The following is an 18,215-nucleotide window of genomic DNA, read 5'->3' as shown; positions in this document are numbered from 1 at the left end:
GGGCTGTCCAGGCAACCGTGACACCTGCCCGAGCCCGAGCCCGAGCCCGAGCCCCTACATGTGTGATGACAGGGAAGCAGCAGCTGAAGAACGTGATCCTTTGATGAATCGTTCATTACAGTCTCAAATATAATCAATGGTGTCGGTTTATATTAAAGAATCTTTTTGCCCAGAAGAAAAAAGAGCGAAGACAACGACCCATAACTATTTTCTTCTCTTGAAAAAACACACCTGCACCGCGGGGTTTAGGAGAAAAAGACGCTACAGAGTCGGGATGCAGCGTCTCAGAAGAGCAGTGGAATACGTGCGAGGCGGGGATGATCTCTGCAATCTGAAGCCCTCTATAATTGTAAAAAGAATTTCACTTATCACGGGTTCTTTTTGGAACATAACCCCTGCGAAAAACCAGGGATTGCTGTAATTCCACGTTGCGATTTGCGAAACTCGCCTTCTCTTGGCTCATGTTTTTGAACGCACACACACGCCCACCACGTTTCCTCCCGGTCTCTGCGTGTGGGGAAAAAAAGCCTCACTGTAGCCAGAAATAACGGAGTAACGCACCGTTTGGATGAAAAAGGGTCATTGAATTATATTTATCATCTTAATTTTTCATTATAACGCACAAGCAGCAGTGAATTAGTGCGTTAGGTAGCAGCGCTGCGTGTGAAAATGCGCTGATAGTGATCGGTGATCGATTTGCCTGGCATCGATTGATTTGGTTTCAGAACCGGACAGCTGCTCCAAAGAGCTTCTGAAAGAGCGAAACTAAAGAACGGTGTTAAGAAGTCATCTGGGAAACACCCGTATCTTAGGGTTCTCTCTTAAGTGAAACCTTCTTTGAACCTCTCTTAAATCCTTAAGAGAGGTCGGATCTGGGAAACCCGGCCCATGTCATTTTATACCAAATATTTAAGTTGTAAGACACGTCAGTAAAATCATTAGATATGTTTTAATCCAACAGAAGTTTCAAGGTTCGTTTTGCTTTCAGATTATCAAACATTGTATCTGGAGTAAAAAAAAAAAAAAGATCTGCATTAAATTATACTGTATTTTAATATTAGTGGATGTGTTACTGTTCAGACTGCTTTATTGTAAATTTACTTTCACACTGTAAAAACATTGTAGCTCATGCAAATATATAGAAATATACACACACACACGAAAAGGAAGTTGCTGTGCTCGTGAATTGGGTTTGTTCTATCTCTCTCTACCCGTCTCCTGCCGATGTCTGTGAAAGGATTGCTCCATAGCCAACTATTAAATGCATAAAAAGGTTTATTGCAATAAAAGTATAAATAAATAAACAGAGACAGATTTTGCAGCATCTGGGATATTTTTAAACCAATTGTGAAAAAAATCAACTGGACAAAGGACTAGTCCTTGTAATTATAGAGAACAAGACTAACACCCTCCTCAATAAACCTATTTTCCATCAACTTCATGACAGTTTAACATCCAGTGAAACACATGAGTCGAGAGGTCAAAGGTCAAGGTACATCTCACCTCTGATATGGCCTGTTTCTTTACTCTGGGTGGAGTGAAGTGAAGCCCCCATGTGATGCGCCATGTATTGAACTGGCCAAACACAGCACCCCAAGAAAATCCCCTCAGTGATTCTGTTGTTGCATACAGGACCATTAAACCTCAGATTTCACCGGCGGCCCCGGCCCCTGCCCCACCTGGGTCCAGTACTCTCCCAGAAACCAGGTCCCAGCATGAACTCTCTCAAGCATTCTCTCATCCACTTCATGTTCGTCACATACAAGTTTAAACGTTAGTGTATCACTCAGCACGTTTACATGCAGCAATTCAATCGGGTTGCAGATCGTATAAGACATCGTTCAGACTTTTAAACTGCATGTAAACACCTGAACCCGATCTAGTTTGGACCTATGTGGGACATTCATTAATCGAGTTGGAGCACCTAGATAACCCAGTCGCAATCGGGTTGTTAACGCCATGTATCCTCCTGAGACCCGGGCTTTTGTTTGATGTGCATTTTTCATGTCTCCTTACTATTTGGGATCAGTAGGACCTAATTTTTGTTGAAATTACATTTTTGCTTTCTATGTGCTACTTTCTATGTACTATGTCAAATCCAATGACCTCACATGAGGACAATGGGTTTATTTTCTCTCTATTTCCCTTTCTTGGTCCTGCCCTGCATCCTTGCACACCCTGGTCAGGTTCTAGTAATACAAATATGATACATTTTATTTGCAATATACTCAGCATTTTGAATGAAATAAAGTGCTACAGAGTAAAAACATGGGTATTAGGTTATATCTCAATATCATTTATATTTATATATCATTTCACTTTTTTTCTTTCCTATTACAAGGAAATAAAAACTTGCTCCACTGGCAGATTATTCTACTTATTTCTAGTGAAAATGTGCTTTAAACAAATGGAAATCTAAAAACAAGTATTTTAAGTGTAATGAGACTTATTTTGACTAGAAATTGGACATTTGGGCAAGAAATAAAGACAAATGTTCTTGGAAAGAATTTACGTGTTTGCAGTGAAGATAGACCTGATGTCGTCAAACGAGTACTTCATGTTTACAAACATTGTAGCTTGCTAATATTACTCAAATATATCAAAACAGCATGCCATGTGAAGCTGCAGACGTTATTGTGCATAAATATACTAGTTTCAATCATAAAATTAGGTTAGGATTTTTACGTTGTCCATATTTCTGTCGGGAGCTGCCATAGAAGACTTTCATTGAGATCCCAGCCATCTTGTTTTTTCCCAAATTAGTGTGATTTCATTATGAGACCACTAGATGTTGCAGGCGGGGGTCCCGGATGAGGACAATGGGTCAATGTTCGTACAAATGAAGTATCATGGCGCAGAACAGAAAGAAATGTAATGTCCTCATATGAGAACGCAGGGTCTCAGGAGGGTATACAGGGACATCTGATGTTGCAGTCTGCGCATGCTCGAGAATTTACTCTGGGGGGGGGGGGGGTCTCACCAGCGGGAGGGGATTCACCCGGAAGTGAAAGGAGACGGCGCGTGCTCAGTAGTTGAAAAGGAGGCGGCGCGTGTTCAGCCATTCTTTTATTCTTCAAACATGTCTTCAGGAAGAGCAACTAATTTTTGGTCGGACGAGGAGACCCGTTTTCTGCTACGGCAGATACAGGAGTTAAACATTTTGAGGTTCATGGATGGGCGTAAAAGTAGGAACGCGGAGGTCGACCGGAAGTGGCTCTTTGTTGAAATGGTTACCTTGGGTACAGCGCCACCTAGCGTCACGGAGTCAGCCATGCTCTGGTTATCAGTGGGTTATTCAGTCTGATCTCTGAACAGCATACACTCAGACAAGTGATCCGATCTTCTGCATGTCATTATCTGATACGATCTGCAACCCGATTGAACTGCTGCATGTAAACGTACTGACTGAATGAGGATGTGTTCATGAGCTCTTAAACCCTGACTATCTAATCTGATAAAACACTGACAATGACTCCAGCTAGCATTGGTTGTTCACAGGATGAAGTCTCTAGTCCATCACATCACATATAAAACAAACCACACACCCATATGTGGGATTTATACTGGTGGAGGAAGCTGAAGTACCCTGAGAAAGACCTGAAATCCTCTGCTGGAATTCAAACCAGAAACCTTCTACCTGTGAGGCGACAGTGTGAACCACCAAACTACTCCGTGGCCCAGACTTTTTTATTTAAACACAATACCTAATGCAGGGGTGTCCTCGAAGGCCGGTGTCCTGCATGTTTTAGTTGTTTCCCTGCATCAACACACCTGATTCTAATTAACGGTCGTCACCACCTTGTCATCAAAGCCTGGATAGTTCTGTTGATGACCAAGCTCCTTGTATCACGGTTTGATAAAAAAAAAACAAAGGGACACATCTAAAACATGCAGGACACCAGCCCTCGAGGACCGACTTTGGACACCCCTGACCTAATGCAAGTTAACATATGTAAACAAGTTAGGAACAGGCATTTCAAACACAGCGACCTTGAGGGCCTAAATATATAAATATTTGAGCCTAATTTCCCAGCATCCTAAGCGAGGCAAGGATCCAGTGGAAAAAATATAGTCCCGTGGTATAAAAGTGACTGGTACTTTGAACTGTTGGTCGTTTCCACCAGGTTTGCAGTTATATATATATATATATATATATATATTTATATATATTTATCAGGGGTGTAACGATACACTAATCTCACGATACGGTACGATACACGATATTGAGGTCACGATAACGATACGATATTATAGCAGTATTTTTTTAACAACCTTGAATGAGGAACATATGACTGGAAAAAAATTGTCTTTTATTTGAAAGACACAAAATACAAAACAATACTGTGCGTTTGCCTTATTGTTACAGTTTGTAATACTTTATAACTGTTTAAGTTTTAAAGAGAAAGCCAGGCCAACCATTTTCCACAAACTGAACTAAAAGTAAATGTCAGGTTTGCATTATGCATCTTCAGTTTCATACAAGTAAAAATATTTTGCCACAAACTGAATAGTTTCTCTGATGTATAATTTGACTTTTTTCTTTTCCAGAAATTTAACAACTAAAATTAAATAAATAAATACAAGTAAATAAATACATACAATTTGACATCATAAAAAAGATTTATTCATGCTCACCTTATAAGTGTAAGAGGAGATTTATTTTTGTTAAGAAGGTTATTTTGGTAATTCAGGGTTCATTATTTTATAAATATATTCTTTATATTCAGATGTAAAAAAATCAGGGACTATAATTAAACTAGTCAGTTTATCTGTAGTGATTAGTCTGTTTTAGATTGGGCGGAGTGATACGCCACAGTACGGCACTAGGTGCTGTGTTGATGTTCTAAAATCCTACACTGTTGAGGGACATTAAAGTACACTGGAACTCAGCAGAAGTTGTCCCCATGTTTATCCTACTCACGACCCCAAAAAGGTTTAATTTAATAAGGTAAGGCTTAACTCTACAACAACCTTACATAAGTAAAGGTTCAGAGCTCAAAACGGGACTGCAAAACGGTACTAGTTTCTTCTGAGTGGAGTAAGATTTTGGTCCGCGGGTCGAGGCGCGTTTCGTGACGTTTTTGCATCGCAAAATTTCGTGGCACGAGATATTGTTACACCCCTAATATATATATATATATATATATATATATATATGATTTTGAAATGTATCACAGGTTTAAATGGTGAAGGAAGACATAAAATCTTGGAATGTACTAACAAGTTGATCAGCAAAATTCAATGTCTTTCTCCTGAAACCGCTTCTCTGGGATGTTTCCAAGCGAAGTGTTATCACAGTTCCCCTAATCTTGACTGTCAACACAGCTCAGTCGGACAGTTCAGTCGGTCACTGAGCTCATCAAAGTAGTTATCAACAAATCGAAGCATCTGTGTGATGGCGCTGAGCAGCAGGATGTCGCAGTTCATGTCCAGCTCCAACTCCTCGCTGTAGTTCTTCACTGGTACAACGCAGGACATCGGCATGCCGAGCCGAGAACTGACCTCCTGCATCTGGACCACAATACAGCGAAAAAGAGGTTTCAAATGAGTGTTATCAGAACTGGAACTAGAAGTATTTTCTTTAGGAAACTAATCCTCCTCACCAGATTCTTAATGTAGAGACTTTTGTAGACGTTTCTCAAATCTTCTTTCACCAAAGGGCAGGCTTCGTCTATCCTAGTGAGCAACACCAGCTGAGGAATCCCTTGAAGCAAAACCACATTTGGATTGAATATACAAATACAAACATATACATATATATGTATACATACACACACAAATCTGTAGGTGGGTTTAAATCAAATCTATCTGACAGATTCCAGTTTGTTCATGTATACGCGGTTTTCTTCAGAACAGTCAAGGGTCTGTTATGGTGTTCCGCAGGGTTCAGTGCTAGGGCCAATCTTGTTCAGTTTATACATGCAGCCATTGGGAAGTATAATCCAGAATCACGGCCTACATTTTTATCGCTATACTGATGATACGCAGCTCTATTTGTCTATGAAGCCAGATGAAACGGAACTGAACGGAACTAAATGTCCACTAATTTTTTTGCTTCTAAATCCTGAGAAAACAGAGGTTATTATTTTTGGTCCCAAACACCTTAGGAAGGGATTAGATGGTGTTGCGACGGCCTCCAGTACAACTGTGAGAAGCCTTGGTGTTATTTTGATCAGGATTTGATGTTTAAACAGCATATTAATCAGGTTTGTAAAGCAGCGTTTTCCATCTCCATAATATCAAAGATTAGGAACATCCTCTCCAAGAGTGATGCTGAAAAACTAATTTTGGCGTTTGTATCTTCTAGACCAGATTACTGTAATGTGTTATTAGCAGGATGTCTAAGTAATTCTCTGAATATCCTCCAGCTGATCCAAAATGCAGCAGCGTGAATGCTGACAGGAATCAGCAAGAGACCATGTCTCTCCAGTGTTAGCCTCACTCCATTGGTCCCTGTAAAACTCAGATTCCAATTCAAATACTGTTACTTATGTATAAAGTCCTGAACGTCCAAACTCCTGGTTTCACCAAGACCTGATAGTTCCTCATGTTCCTAACAGAGCCCAAGCTATGTGTGGAGGTGAGCCTGACTATCTCTAGCCGGTATCTCTCAACCTCACGCACAAGCTCCGGCTCCTTCCCCCCCAGCGAGGTGACATTCTATGTCCCCACTGTGAGGGTTTTGGTCCAGGGATTGGGTCGTTGAGGCCCCGCCACGACTGCTACCCAGTCCACATTGCACCAGCCTCTCATGGACCTTCCTGCGGGTGGTGGGCCTACGGGAAGGCGGGCCCACGTCGCCGTTTCGGGCTGAGCCCAACTGGGTCCCATGAGCAAAGACCCGGCCACCAGGCGCTCGTTTTCAAGCGCCAACCCCAGGCCTGGCTCCAAAGAAGTGACGCCAATCCAGGCGACGTAACGGTCCCTGATTTTTTTCTTTCCCATGATTGATGAAGTTTTGAACCGCCCTTGGTCTGGCCCGTCACCCAGGACCTGTTTGCCATGGGAGACTCTACCAGGGGCTTAAGTGCCCCCGACAACATAGCTCCTAGGATCACTCAGGCAACACAAACCCCTCCACCACAGTAAGGCGGCGGTTCAAGGAGGGGATATATATATATATATATATATATATATATATAAAACCTTATTATACAAATATACACCAGCAAGATATGAAGCTTGAGTCAATTCTACCGACCCATCAAGTTGACTTTTCTGCGGATGGCGTCCAGCTTCTCCTGCAGCTGTGGGGTCATGATGGAGATCTTGCAGGCATCGATGACGTAAACCACACAGTGAATCTTGTCTTTGTGATCTGGAGACTTGCGATAGCATTGAGCCTCCGAATGCAGAGGAGCAGACGGGTTGAACTGAGTCCGTGTTTGAGGAGAAAGAGACCAACAGTTTCAGTTAAGGACAGCTACGTCCATGTTCCAGCCAAAATCTACCAGAATGTAATCAAGCAGCGTACCTGGTAATAATCAGGCAGATGACCTTTGAGGACGCTGCTGATGTCGTCTATGTCAAGCCCCGCCCCTTTACTTTCCTCCAGTCCCATGGTGTCACACAGGAGGATTGGCAGAGGTTTTCCTCCTCGTCCAGCCTTCACAGAGTAGCTGCGAAACTGGTACAAAGTAGGCAGAGTAAAAAAAAAAAAAAAAAAAAAAAAAGACCTCCTAATGATGATGGGGGGAGACTTGTAGAAGTACCTGTGTTGTCAGGCTGGTGGTAGAAGAGCCAGAAATTGCCTGGCTGGTGACGTGGCCTCTGAATACAGAGTTGACGGAGTTAAAAAAGCTGGACTTTCCAGCTCCAACTGGTCCAATGAGTAAAACCCGAGCCTGAGAAATGGAGCTGACGGTTGGTTCGTAGGACTGAATGCTCTCCATCAGCTCCCTCCTCATGCTGTACAAAGACATAATGAATTTAAATACAGTTTTTGTTCTTGTTAAAAAGCACAAAGTGTGTACCATGTTCTTGAGGAGGAAGAAGTGTGTTTTCATCCATCTTACTCAGATTCCCAGATTACAGTCCTCCATGGTTTTTCTGGTTCAGTGGTCCCTGTTGAAGAAGAAAAATTGACATTATTATTCAATTTTATCAAACCTTAGCATAAACATTGATATTTATATCATACTAAAACCAAAACTCTTACTAAATTTAACAGCTGCTGTCATTGAAATATAAATTTAAAGGGAACGTACCCTCCAGCTGGTAGACTTCACACTCAGTCAGGTCCAGGTCGTTGCCATGCATTTTCACAGGGTTGAATGGATAATAACCTCCTGGATCGCTGTACGCTATTGGATTGCTTCCACTGACAAGAACCAAAGCTTCTCCAAAATAAGGACCAGAATTACTATCCATTTTTACTGCACATGCAGCATTAGAAGGTGGAAACGTGCAGAGCTTTTCTCCACTGAAAGTGAAGAGGAAGGCCTGATTATCATTCACGTACTCTCCAGACTGGCAGAAAGGTTGTCTCGTGTAGCCTCCAAACACGTAACCTGAGGCATTGTAACCCACTGACACGGTGGGAGCCAGGTTGTCACATTGCTCGTGGAAGTCTTCCGCAGTGAAACCGTGGACGCTGGCCTTGTAGAGCAGATTGAGCCTGACGCCTCCTAGACGAGAGCAAATGGTTCTCTGCTGGTTGATGGATAGTTGGGGGTTAAGAGTGGACATGTGGCCTGGTGGGTTGAAGATCGGCAAAGTATAGGAGGCTTCTTCCTCTGATGTGTCCTCACTTTTAACCCCTGCAAGACAAAGATATGATGGTATGACAAGAAATTTTCCAGTTAAATAACTTTTATCTTTTAGAATTGTCCAAACGTACATCTCAAGTTTCAATGCAGGAGTGACACACAGAGTCTCCAGTACAGCAGTTTTACAGAACAGAGGTGGTGCTCTTTAGATAAATAACATGCAGCTCTCAAAACAGCGTGTTTACAACTCTGTAAAACAACTAACCCCAAACTGCACAGAAACAAAACTGTTCAGAACTGAGTGGACTAAGGATAAAGATCCTCTTCAATGCAGCTCGTACCGCCCAATATCTCTCCTAAACACGGATGTCAAGATTCTCGCAAAGCTTTTGGCCCCGCGCATCGAAACTTCTCTCCCCTCAATTATCTCAATGGACCAAACAGGCTTCATGAAGAACCGGTATTCATTTTTTAATATTAGACAGCTCTTAAATATTCTTTATGGTCCCACTTCACCCGATACGCCGGAGATCTTGCTATCACTCGACGCTGAGAAGGCGTTTGATCGGGTGCAGTGAGATTATCTCTTCCATACCCTCGAAAGATTTGGTTTTGGCCCAAAGTTTCAATCCTGGAATAAAGTTCTTTATTCCTCTCCGATGGCCGCGGTGCGTACGAACAACAACCTCTCTGCCTACTTTAATTTGCAGAGAGGCACGAGACAAGGGTGTCCGTTGTCTCCGCTCCTGTTTGCGGTTGCTATCGAACCGCTAGCACTGGCTTTATGACAAAATGTTAATATTAAGGGAATCAGTCGAGGAGGTCAGGAATGTAAAATTTCGCTTTATGCTGATGACTTATTATTGTACATGTCGGATCCCTTGTCAAGCCTTCCTGGATTATTAGACACACTGAAGAGGTTTGGCGAAATATCTGGCTATAAAACGAATCTTCATAAAAGCGAGCTGATACCAATTAACGCAGCTGCCAAGAACGTGCCCTTTAATTCAACCCCCTTTAAAGTTAACATGAACAAATTCAAATATCTGGGTATCTGGGTTACGTGCAACCACAAAGACCTCTACAAAGCCAACTTTCTGCCCCTCATAGACTGTTTGAAACAAGATATTAAACGCTGGGATTTGCTGTCCCTCTCCTTGAGCGGGAGGATTAATACTATTAAAATGAATGTATTACCTAGGTTCCTTTATTTATTTCAATGTCTTCCTGTTTTCCTGACCAAATTCTTCTTTAGTTCTGTAGATAACCTCATATCATCGTTCATCTGGAACAAAAAACCCCCATGTATTAAAAAATCTGTTTTGCAGAGGCCCCGTCTCCAAGGCGGTATGGCACTCCCGAACCTCCTATACTACTACTGGGCAGCCAATATTAGGGCCCTGATGTATTGGATGAGCGGCACAGGAGATTCTGATGCCCCTAAATGGCTCGTTCTGGAAAACATGTCCTGTAGCCATGCCTCCTTATCAGCCCTACTGTGCTCCGAACTCCCACTAGAAAAGCCCATTTTTCACTTTACCGCTAACCCCATTGTTGCACAGTCAATAAGAATTTGGAATCAGTTCAGGAGATCATTTGCTCTCCGTAATCTATCCTTCTCTGCCCCGATAGTCAAAAATCACATGTTTATTCCCTCAGTGTTAGATGGGGCCTTTGGTATATGGCATCAAAGGGAATTAAATCACTGCGAGACCTATATATAGACAACAATTTTGCATCTTTTGTTCAGCTGGTAAACCGTTTTGGTATCCCCTGGTCCCACTCCTTTAGATATTTCCAACTATACAATTTTATAACTTCACATTCTGACTGTTTTCCTTTATATCCTCCCGATTCCTTGGTAGATACTATTTTCAAATTGAGGACAAATTTAAAACAGGCTATAGGTAAGATCTATCATCTTCTCAATCATCATAACATGGCAGCTTTGGATAGCCTTAACAGTAAATGGGAAGAGGATCTAAGTGAAGAAATTTCAGGTGCAGTTTGGCAAAAGATTATTAGAAGGATTTATTCATCATCTACTTGTCAACGGCATACTGTCGTACAATTTAATATTATACACCGACTCCATTGGTCAAAGGTTAGGCTGTCCAAAATTAGACCTGAGCTGGACCCTACATGCGATAGATGTAAGCAAGCCCGCGCTAGCCTGTTTCACATGTTCTGGACATGTCCAAGTTTATTTACATTCTGGAAGTCTATTTTTGATACCTTTTCTAGGGTGCTTGAGGAGCCGATCCATCCATCCCCTTTCATTGCCATTTTTGGTGTTACACCAGATGATGTACATCTGGACAGCTATGGGCGCAACATGCTGGCTTTTTGCACTTTGTTGGCGACTTGTACTTTTCAAGTGGATAGATCCTCTCCCCCCTACACATTCCCAGTGGATCAAGGAGGTAATGCATCATCTCAAATTAGAGAAGATAAGATACTCTCTTCAAGGATCTCTCTCGAAGTTCGATGCAACTTGGCAGCCTTTCATGACATTTGTCAACAATATGGAATCAAGGAATGTAACCCCATAATAAGTGGCATTATTTATCTCATTTGGCATGTATATGTATACTTTTGCACTGTCTAATTGTTTCTCCTCTCAAGAAACACTTACTCTTGAGAGGTTTAGGTCTGGTGGGCCGGGGTGGGTAGTGGGTTTCGTGTTCTACTTGTTTTGTCTTTTTTCTGTGTGATATGCAAAACCTTTAATAAAAAGACTTTGATTAAAAAGAACTGAGTGGACTCATAGTGACCTCACAGAGCAGGGGTGGGCAACCCTGGTCCTAAAGAGCCGCAGTCCTACATGTTTTAGATGTTTCCCTGCTTCTTTACACCCTGATACAAAGGACTGTGTCACTAATAGGCCTGTGTTGAAAAAAATCGATTTTCCGATTCTAAATCGATTGTCATATTAATTCCTAAAAATCGATTCATATGTCTAAAGATCGATTTAAAAAAAAAAAATTTCCTTTTATTTCTTTATGTTTTTTTTTTTCATCATTACACTACAACTTTTGGTTATTTTTTTGTTTATCCCCAAAAAAGGAATGTTTTGTTGGACACGAGAATAACTGGTGCCATGTTTTTGCCTTTAAATATGTTTAAAGGTATGAAAACATTAAAGTGTTAGGTTATAATTGCATAAATTGTCTATATTTCATTACTTTATATACTGTCTTGGGGTTACATTTGCAAAAAATGCTAAAAACCAAATGCTCAAAAATTAAAAACCAAAATAGACCGAAAATGGAACAAATAAAAACGGAATGTGGGGAAAAATAAAACCGATTTCATCCGTCTCTGTTTCCTCCCTGGATCTGTTTGGTAATTCTGCCCCATGATGTTTCTGAAAGCAGTTCTATCAGCATTCTGGGAGCTGATTGGTCCTTACAGCATCATTAGCTGCCAATACTTGCTGTTGAATCTCAATATAATATTAGTAGTAATATTTTGCATAACTACAGTCATATAATTCATGCAACAGCTCAAAAAACAGTTTTATTAACAGTAACCCAAATCAATATCGGAATCGAATAGGATCGAATCAAATCTTGATAATCGATTCTGAATCGGAACCGAATCGATTCTTGACATTTGAATCGATCCCCAGCCCTAAAAAGCAGAGGACAAACGTCAGTGTGTTTCCATGTATACTGACAAATAAAGTGATTATTATTATTAACCTAAAGCAGGGGTCACCAACCCTGGTCCTCGAGGGCCGGTGTCCCTGCAGGTTTTAGATGTTTCCCTGCTTCATTGCACCATGATACAAGTGACTGTGTCATTAACAGAATTGTGCAGCCCTGGATGACAAGCTGATAACGATGATTAATTAGAATCAGGTGTGTTAAAGGAGGGAAACATCTAAAACATGCAGGACACCGGCCCTCGAGGACCAGGGTTGGTGACCCCTGACCTAAAGGATGGGGGACGATATGTACTGGTGAGTTTGTAAAATACATACGTGTTAGTCTGTTGTTCTTCTGTCCATGAGGTTTACAATGTGGTCCTGCATACTCTGGTTTTGGAGAATCCACTGCAAGAAGCCAGGGTAAGCTCATGATGCAAACGTCCTCAGACAGTCGGCGTTGTTTACTGCACATCAGTTACCACATTGGTACTACTACTTCTACTACTACTACTACTGTCATTTAGCAGACGATTTTATCGAAAGCGACTTACATGTTGAGAGAACAACACAAGCACATACGTCACATGGTACACACACACAAATATTTACACTTCTACATACATAGACACACTGCTCACATGCTCTGCATCTTTAGTATTTTGGGTGAATGCATAATTGATTTATGTTTGTAACTTAATATGATTCCATACTATATATGTTTTTGTATGTAATATGTGTGTGTGTTAGTTGATTTGTTTGGTTCTCAAAAAAAATGTTAAAAAATAGGTCAAACGGAAATTCAGATAGAACATCAATGGAAAGAGGGGGATTGGTTCTCATGCAAAACAGAAATGGAAATTCAAAATAAATAAAAATGAAGACAGATGGCAAACCAGGGGCCTTATGTACTAAGAGTGCGGCGCACAAAAAACGTGCGTACGCCACTTTCAACGCTCACGGTCAGATGTACAAAGAATGACGTGAACGTAGAAAGCTGCGGTCCGTCACTCACACATTAAGACTTTTGTACGCACTTTTCTGAGGTTTTGTCCGTTGGCGACACTCACTGGTGATGCAGTGAAATGCAGAATATGAGGAAACTTAACGTCAACAATAAATTCACGACCACGTGAAGGACACGACAATCCCGACATCACCAGATAAATTACACAAGAGTGGAACTGCAACAATCTCACAATCAACCACATGATCTGAACAAACAACTAAAGGAGCTCAATGATGGAACCTGTAAATCCTGATGGAGCTTTGGCTCCGTTAGAGGAACCTGCTGATGCAGGATCAGGAACGAGTCCTCAGGGACCAAACTGATCTGCTGGTCCAGGACTAAGACTGGACCATCAGCTGGTTCAGGTACCAAGAGGATCCTCCTGGATCTCTGCCCTGAACTGGACCAGCTGCTCCGGTTCAGACCAACATGATGCTTCAGCTGGAGCTGCTACAGGTCGGACATCTCTGTCACCATGACGACCGTATGGGAGGACTACTGGAGATAAAAGGCAGACCCTAAACATCCCATAACTGTGTCTGGACAGAAATACATTAAAATTAATTTTGAAGCAAAAACCGGTGTCGTGACAAAAAGTGATTGCCTGCCAGAATCTGATTTCTTCTGATTTGTGGCCGCGGGAGCGCGCACAGCAGCCCGTTGAACGAGAGCGCTTGAAACCGTCAGATTTCAGATTATGAAGCTCAAGAATGAGATCAAGTCATATCTAGGCAGAAACAACTTTTCATTAACTGTATTTGGCCTTCAATCACTTTTTGGCACGACACCTGTCTCTCCTCCTGCGGATGCAACACTCCGAGTTAGAGCAACTTTGCTCTTTATTTCTCACGTTTGCACCTCGATAATCCCGTCGGCACAAATTGTCTTTATTTCTGCAGCAGAGGAATCAGATCGTAATGCTTCATGTTTTAAATATAAATGTATTTTGTTCACATTGTTATACTTATGAGAGTGGTGATCGCGGACATCCATAATGTGTAAGTCTCAATAAACGTGTACATTGGTCTTAATGCGTCAGCATGACAATAAAGCAGAACGAGGAGCCGTTTTTCATCCACCAAAAATTCTGGTGTCGGTTCTTAAATTACAAACAAGAAAAGCAGAGTGTAATGATGCACTAACGCTGCCCATAAACATTCACAAACCCGTACGATCATAATAAAACCACAACTCTTCACGGAACGCAACGCAAAGCAAAGAACACCATAATGTAACAGAATCCCAGAAGGGCCGGTGTCCTGCATGTTTTAGATGTTTCCCTGCTTTAACACACCTGATTCTAATTAATCATCGTCACCAATTTGTCATCAAAGTCTGGATAGTTCTGTTGATGACACAGTCACTTGTATCATGGTGCAATGAAGCAGGGAAACATCTAAAACATGCAGGGACACCGGCCCTCGAGGACCGGAGTCCGACACCCCTAAATGCCCCAAAATGAATTATTTATTCCAGCTCAGAGCATTTTCTTGTTAGGATGAGCGGTTTTTAATGGGTAATTATCTTCATATCATATTCAAACATATATTTGAGGGAGGAGACAAGGCGGAGTGTTGTGCTCCCGCATGTGCGCTCAAATCCACGCTGATTGGGATGTACAGAGAAACCTGCGTGGATTTGGGCGTACGCACAGCTTTGTACATATGAATTTTTGCGGTCTTGTTTATTCCACGCACGGATTCACGTTGAAATCCACGCACTCTTAGTACATGAGGCCCCAGGTGTTTAGAAAGTGTATGAGTGGCGACCAGATGGAGAGGGATTCTATTGATGAGTGTTGGGTGTGAGTAAGTTTTCCCATTGTGCTATGTTTATTTTTTTCTTGCATTTCCAGTTCATGAGGATAGTTTTCTTGGCGATAGTTAGGACTACAAGGATACATTTATTGTTTGAATTTGTCCGATTTATTGTTGATGTGTCAAGTAAGCAGAGGGATAGAGATAAGGGGATGTGGCAGCCCAAGAAATTTGACAGTGACTTCCTGACCTCAGACCAAAATTGCTGAACAGGTGCAGTACCAAATGACGTAGATGTAAGTGTTGGTTGTTTTATGGTGCATTTAGTGCATATTTCAGATGAGAATCCCATTTTAAACATTTTCTGTCCTGTGTAGTAGTGTGTCCTAGAATTTTGTATTCTATTAATTGTAGGTTTGCGTTTTTTTGTCATGAGATACATATTTCGACAGATTTGATTCCAGTAGTTCACTACTGGATATTACAGCGGTCATGAAATCGCCACATTGGCTTCCAGTGAGTCAAAGGATAGAGTTTAAAATCTTCCTGCTGGTCTACAAAGACCTGAATGTTTATGGACCAAAATACATGCTGGATCTGTTAGTTCCTATGAAGCTCCCAGACCCCTGAGGTTCATCTGGATCTGGTTTGTTGTGGTTCCCAAGAACCAGAACCAAGCAAGGTGAGGCAGCGTTCAGTTATTCTGCTCCTTGGGTCGTCTTCCTGTAGACCTGAGGTCTGCTGCAACTGTCAGCTCCTTTAAATCAGGCCTAAAAACATTACTGTTTACTGAAGTGTACTCTTAAATTAAATACTTACTTGCTATACTCTACTGCCCTTACTTTTCAACAACTTGTGCTTTTTATTATTTTATTTATTTCATTGTATTATTATTTCTTATTTCCCTTTTTAATTGACTTGTTACTGTTTAATTGCGTCTTGCTGCTTTTAATGTTGATGTAAAGCACTTTGAATCACCTTGTGTTGAATTGTGCTATACAAATAAACTAGCCTTGCCTTAAATTAAATACTTAGCAGTATTCTATTGCCCTTACTTTCTAACAACTTGTGCTTTTTTATTATTTGACCTCTTTTTATCATTTTATTTGTTATTTACTGTTTAATTGCAGCGGTGGAACAAACTTCCTGTAGACCTGAGGTCTGCTCCAACTGTCAGCTCCTTTAAATCAGGACTAAAAACATTACTGTTTACTGAAGCTACTCCTAAATTAAATACTTACCTGCTGGACTCTGTTGCCCTTACTTTATAACAACTTGTGCTTTTTATTATTTTACCTCTTTTCTTATCATTTTATTTCATGTATTTGTTATTTAAGCGAACTCTTAAATCAGCAACTTGTGCTTTTTATTATTTCACCTTCTTTTCTCATAATTTTATTTCATTTTATTTGTTATTTACTGTCTAATTATTTCTTGCCGCTTTTAATGTTGATGTAAAGCACTTTGAATTACCTTGTGTTGAATTGTGCTATACAAATAAACTTGCCTTGCCTACTATATTTACTGTGTTTTGTATTGAATTTGCTTAACTATTGCAGAAGCATGTTCACCTACAGGACTGTCTCAGAAAATTAGAATATTGTGATAAAGTTCTTTATTTTCTGTAATGCAATTTAAAAAAACAAAAATGTCATACATTCTGGATTCATTACAATCAACTGAAATATTGCAAGCCTTTTATTATTTTAATATTGCTGATTATGGCTTACAGTTTAAGATTAAGATTCCCAGAATATTCAATTCTTTTGAGTTAGGATATTTGAGTTTTCTTAAGCTGTAAACCATCAGCAATATTAAAATAACCAAGCTGGTCCTAAACATTTTTTGGTGGGGTATCTCTTATCTAGGCATTGCCATTTAATGGATATTTTTTGTTTTTCTTTGTTTCTTTTACCTTTTCTTTTTCCCTTTCTTTTCTTTTTCTATTGATTGATTTGTTTTTGTGATTTTGTATTGAGGGGGAGGATTTTTTATAAGCCCTTCAGTTTCTTTTCCTCTCCTGCACAATTATTTGTCCTTGTATTGTTAATATAATTACTGTTTTATCATTGTGCATATGAATAAAAAGAAAGGAAAAAAAATGTCATACATTCTGGATTCATTACAAATCAACTGAAATATTGCAAGCCTTTTATTATTTTAATATTTCTGATCATGGCTTACAGTTTAAGAAACCTCAAATATCCTATCTAAAAAAAATAGAATATTCTGGGAATCTTAATCTTAAAATGTAAGCCATAATCAGCAATATTAAAATAATAAAAGGCTTGCAATATTTCAGTTGATTTGTAATGAATCTAGAATGTATGACATTTTTGTCTTTTCAATTGCATTACAGAAAATAAAGAACTTTATCACAATATTCTAATTTTCTGAGACAGTCCTGTAGGTGAACATGCTTCTGCAATAGTTAAGAAAATTTGTATTACAGAAAATCACAATGTTCTAATTTTCTGAGACAGTCCTGAGCTCACGCAGCCTACATTAAAGCCGATTTAGATATATAATTATATATATAAATCAGGCTTTAGTTGAGGTTAGCAGCGTCTCACCTGATATTGGAGGTTGGCTCCCCAGCAGTTCCTCCATCACGCCAGAGAACGGGCAGGGCCCGGCGGCTGGAGCATCTGTGTGGTGTTCCTTCCTCCTGGCGCGGTAATACGCCTGTTTCAGGTGTTTCCAGCGGATGCGGATCTGCTCCGCCGTCCTCTTGTATCCCGCTCTGGCCATGTGTTCCTGCACCTTTTTGAACAGATCACCATTCCGGGTTTTCCTGCCATCTATGAACCTGAGGATGCCCAGCTCCTTCAGGTGGCCGAGCATGAGTTCGGTCTCTTCGTTGTTCCAGAAGTGAGTTGATCGACCGCTCTTCGCCATGTCTTCTTCTTCTTCTTCTTCTGCTGCTGCTGCTGCTGTTGCAGTGTTGTCACGCCGGCCATTGTAATTCCCGCTTCCGCGGTTTCGTCACTTCCGGCCGATTGATGTTTTTATATACTGTATATATTTATATACAGTACTGGAGTTGAGGGGGGATGAGGGGGGATGGCATCCCCCCCCCCCCCCCCCCCTGA

General features: G+C 40.8%; 1 protein-coding gene across 2 annotated transcripts; it reads right to left on the bottom strand.

Annotated features, from left to right (window-relative positions):
* Nucleotides 1–1,039: 1,039 nt before the first annotated feature.
* On the bottom strand, nt 1,040–18,048 carry LOC133458667 (interferon-induced protein 44-like). 2 transcript variants are annotated; one of them, XM_061738823.1, is made up of 9 exons: nt 17,697–18,048; nt 12,694–12,765; nt 8,208–8,759; nt 8,016–8,064; nt 7,713–7,908; nt 7,475–7,627; nt 7,202–7,373; nt 5,604–5,704; nt 1,040–5,511 (listed from the first exon to the last, which is right to left on the bottom strand). In XM_061738823.1, exons 1-9 carry the CDS (start codon nt 18,019–18,021, stop codon nt 5,317–5,319), a joined length of 1,815 nt encoding a protein of 604 aa, XP_061594807.1. In that variant the 5' UTR covers nt 18,022–18,048; the 3' UTR covers nt 1,040–5,316. The 2 variants fall into 2 exon arrangements, with proteins under 2 accessions (XP_061594807.1, XP_061594808.1); XM_061738824.1 differs by lacking the exon at nt 12,694–12,765.
* Nucleotides 18,049–18,215: the final 167 nt, after the last annotated feature.

Source organism: Cololabis saira, chromosome 13 (genome assembly GCF_033807715.1).
Source record: "Cololabis saira isolate AMF1-May2022 chromosome 13, fColSai1.1, whole genome shotgun sequence".
In the NCBI taxonomy this organism is placed as follows: domain Eukaryota; kingdom Metazoa; phylum Chordata; class Actinopteri; order Beloniformes; family Belonidae; genus Cololabis; species Cololabis saira.
This window is presented reverse-complemented; position numbering and strand designations above follow the sequence as displayed.